The sequence below is a fragment of the Camelina sativa genome, chromosome 14 (genome assembly GCF_000633955.1).
Source record: "Camelina sativa cultivar DH55 chromosome 14, Cs, whole genome shotgun sequence".
Classification (NCBI taxonomy): Eukaryota; Viridiplantae; Streptophyta; class Magnoliopsida; order Brassicales; family Brassicaceae; genus Camelina; species Camelina sativa.
In genome coordinates, this window is record NC_025698.1 from 26,969,876 (window position 1) to 26,972,072 (window position 2,197).

The 2,197-nt window shown below is 46.0% G+C and overlaps 1 protein-coding gene across 1 annotated transcript; it reads left to right on the plus strand.

Annotated features, from left to right (window-relative positions):
- Nucleotides 754-1,869, plus strand: LOC104744020. The gene has a single exon (XM_010465052.1). The coding sequence runs from the start codon at nt 754-756 to the stop codon at nt 1,867-1,869; it is 1,116 nt and encodes a 371-aa protein (XP_010463354.1).

Sequence of the window (2,197 nt, forward strand, 5' to 3'; positions counted from 1 at the left end):
ATTGTGCCACCTGCTGTCCAAAACAACAAATTTGAGATCAAGAGTAGTCTCATCCAAATGATACAAAGCAACAAGTTTCATGGACTGCCAATGGAGGACTCATTGGACCATCTGAATGAGTTTGATAGGCTCTCTAGCCTAACCAAGATCAATGGAGTTAGTGAAGATGGATTCAAACTCTGGCTTTTCCCATTTTCTTTGGGAGACAAAGCACACATCTGGGAGAAATCACTCCCCAAGGAGTCCATCACCACCTGGGAAGCATGCAAGAAGGCATTTCTAGCCAAATTCTTCTCCAACTCCAGAACTGCAAAGCTACGAAATGACATTTCCAGTTTTGTTCAGAAGAGCAATGAGACGTTCAGTGAAGCTTGGGAACGTTTCAAGGGATACACAAGCAGATGCCCTCATCATGGATTTAGCAATGCTTCATTGCTAAGTACACTATACCGAGGTGTGGTCCCTAAGATACGGATGTTGCTGGACACCGCCAGCAATGGTAATTTCCTCAACAAGGATGACGATGAAGGTTGGGATCTAGTGGAGAACTTAGCTCAATCAGATGGCCAATACAATGAGGAATATGATCGCACTGTGCGATCTAATAGCGAGGACGATGCCAAGTATAAGCGAGACATGAACGCTCTCAATGACAAGCTCGATAAGCTCTTCAACCAGCAGCAGCATGTCCATGCAATCTCAGAAGAAGAGCAGTTTCTACAACAAGATGGCGAGAATGCTCAGCTAGCGGACATGAACTACATCTATAATCAAAGTGGTCACACAACAAGGACTAGGACCTACATCCCAAGTAATCCGACTATCAGCCCAATACCTTCATATAATTTCTCATCGCTAGATTTTCTCTCACTGATGCACCAAGTCCTGTCAACTCAGAAGACCGATGACGTACAAATTACTACAAGATTCGATGATCTTGCCTGCCGTTTATCAGCCAATTTCACGCAACTACACAACAAGTTTGATGCCTTAGGCTCTCGAATTCAGGTGTTTACAGATAAATCGGCCTCAACTTCCAAAAGTCAGGAGTCTGCGCTTGCCATCGCCCTATGGAGTGGACACCAATTACCACCTCAGACGGCACCACCGCACGTTTCTGAGGACAACAATGACTTAGATGGGGAGGATCTCCGTGAACCACCCACTCCTGCTCAACCACCAAACCATTCTGTAGAGCAACCCGACCCAGCACCCGACCACACTACTCGGATAGATGATCGGGTTGATACTCTGGTCAGTCCACCTCTTATAGACAAACCAGAAGGAGAGAAACAGAAAGAAAGACAATTCATCCCTCCACCTTACAAGCCACCCTTGCCATTTCCTAGACGATTTCGCAAGGAACTTCTTGAGAAGTACAAGGCATTGTTCGAAAAACAGATGCAGGAACTCGAGCTTCGCATGCCTCTAATGGACGCTTTCACTCTGATACCCCCTTACCAGAAATTCCTGAAAGATGTTGTGATGGAACGGATCAAACAAGTTCAAGGGATGGTCATACTCAATCATGAGTGCAGTGCTATAATACAGAGGACTACTACACCTAAGAAACTGAGTGACCCGGGGTCGTTCACTTTACCTTGCTTGATTGGATCTTTGACGTTCGGCAGATGTCTCTGTGACCTGGGGGCATCAGTCAGCTTAATGCCTTTAACTGTAGCCAAACGTCTTGGATTTGAGAAATTCAAACCCACCGACATCCAACTAGTTCTGGCAGACCGAACCACAAGGTTGCCAAGAGGAGTATTGGAAGACTTGTCGGTCAAGGTAGGGTCGGTAGATGTTCCAACTGACTTTGTGGTTTTAGAAATGGAAGTAGAGCTAAGGGATCCGTTTATTTTAGGATGACCATTCTTAGCTACCGCAGGAGCTATGATAGATGTGAGGAACAGGAAGATAGATCTGAAGCTCGGGGAAGACCTCACTATGTAGTTTGATATTCGGGAAACCATGACAAAGCCCACAATCGTGGGGCAAACCTTCTGGCTAGAGGAGTTAGAAAACCTGCATGAGGAGGCGCTTGAGGAGATAGCAATCGGGAATTGCCTACAAACAGCGCTAACAAATGGCAGAAAGGATGGATTCGTGCATCAAGAAACAGAGCTCTACAAGGAGCTGCTTGATACTTATCGGGAAGTCATTGAACCGGAGTTAAGTGGAGACCTGATGGAGGCTG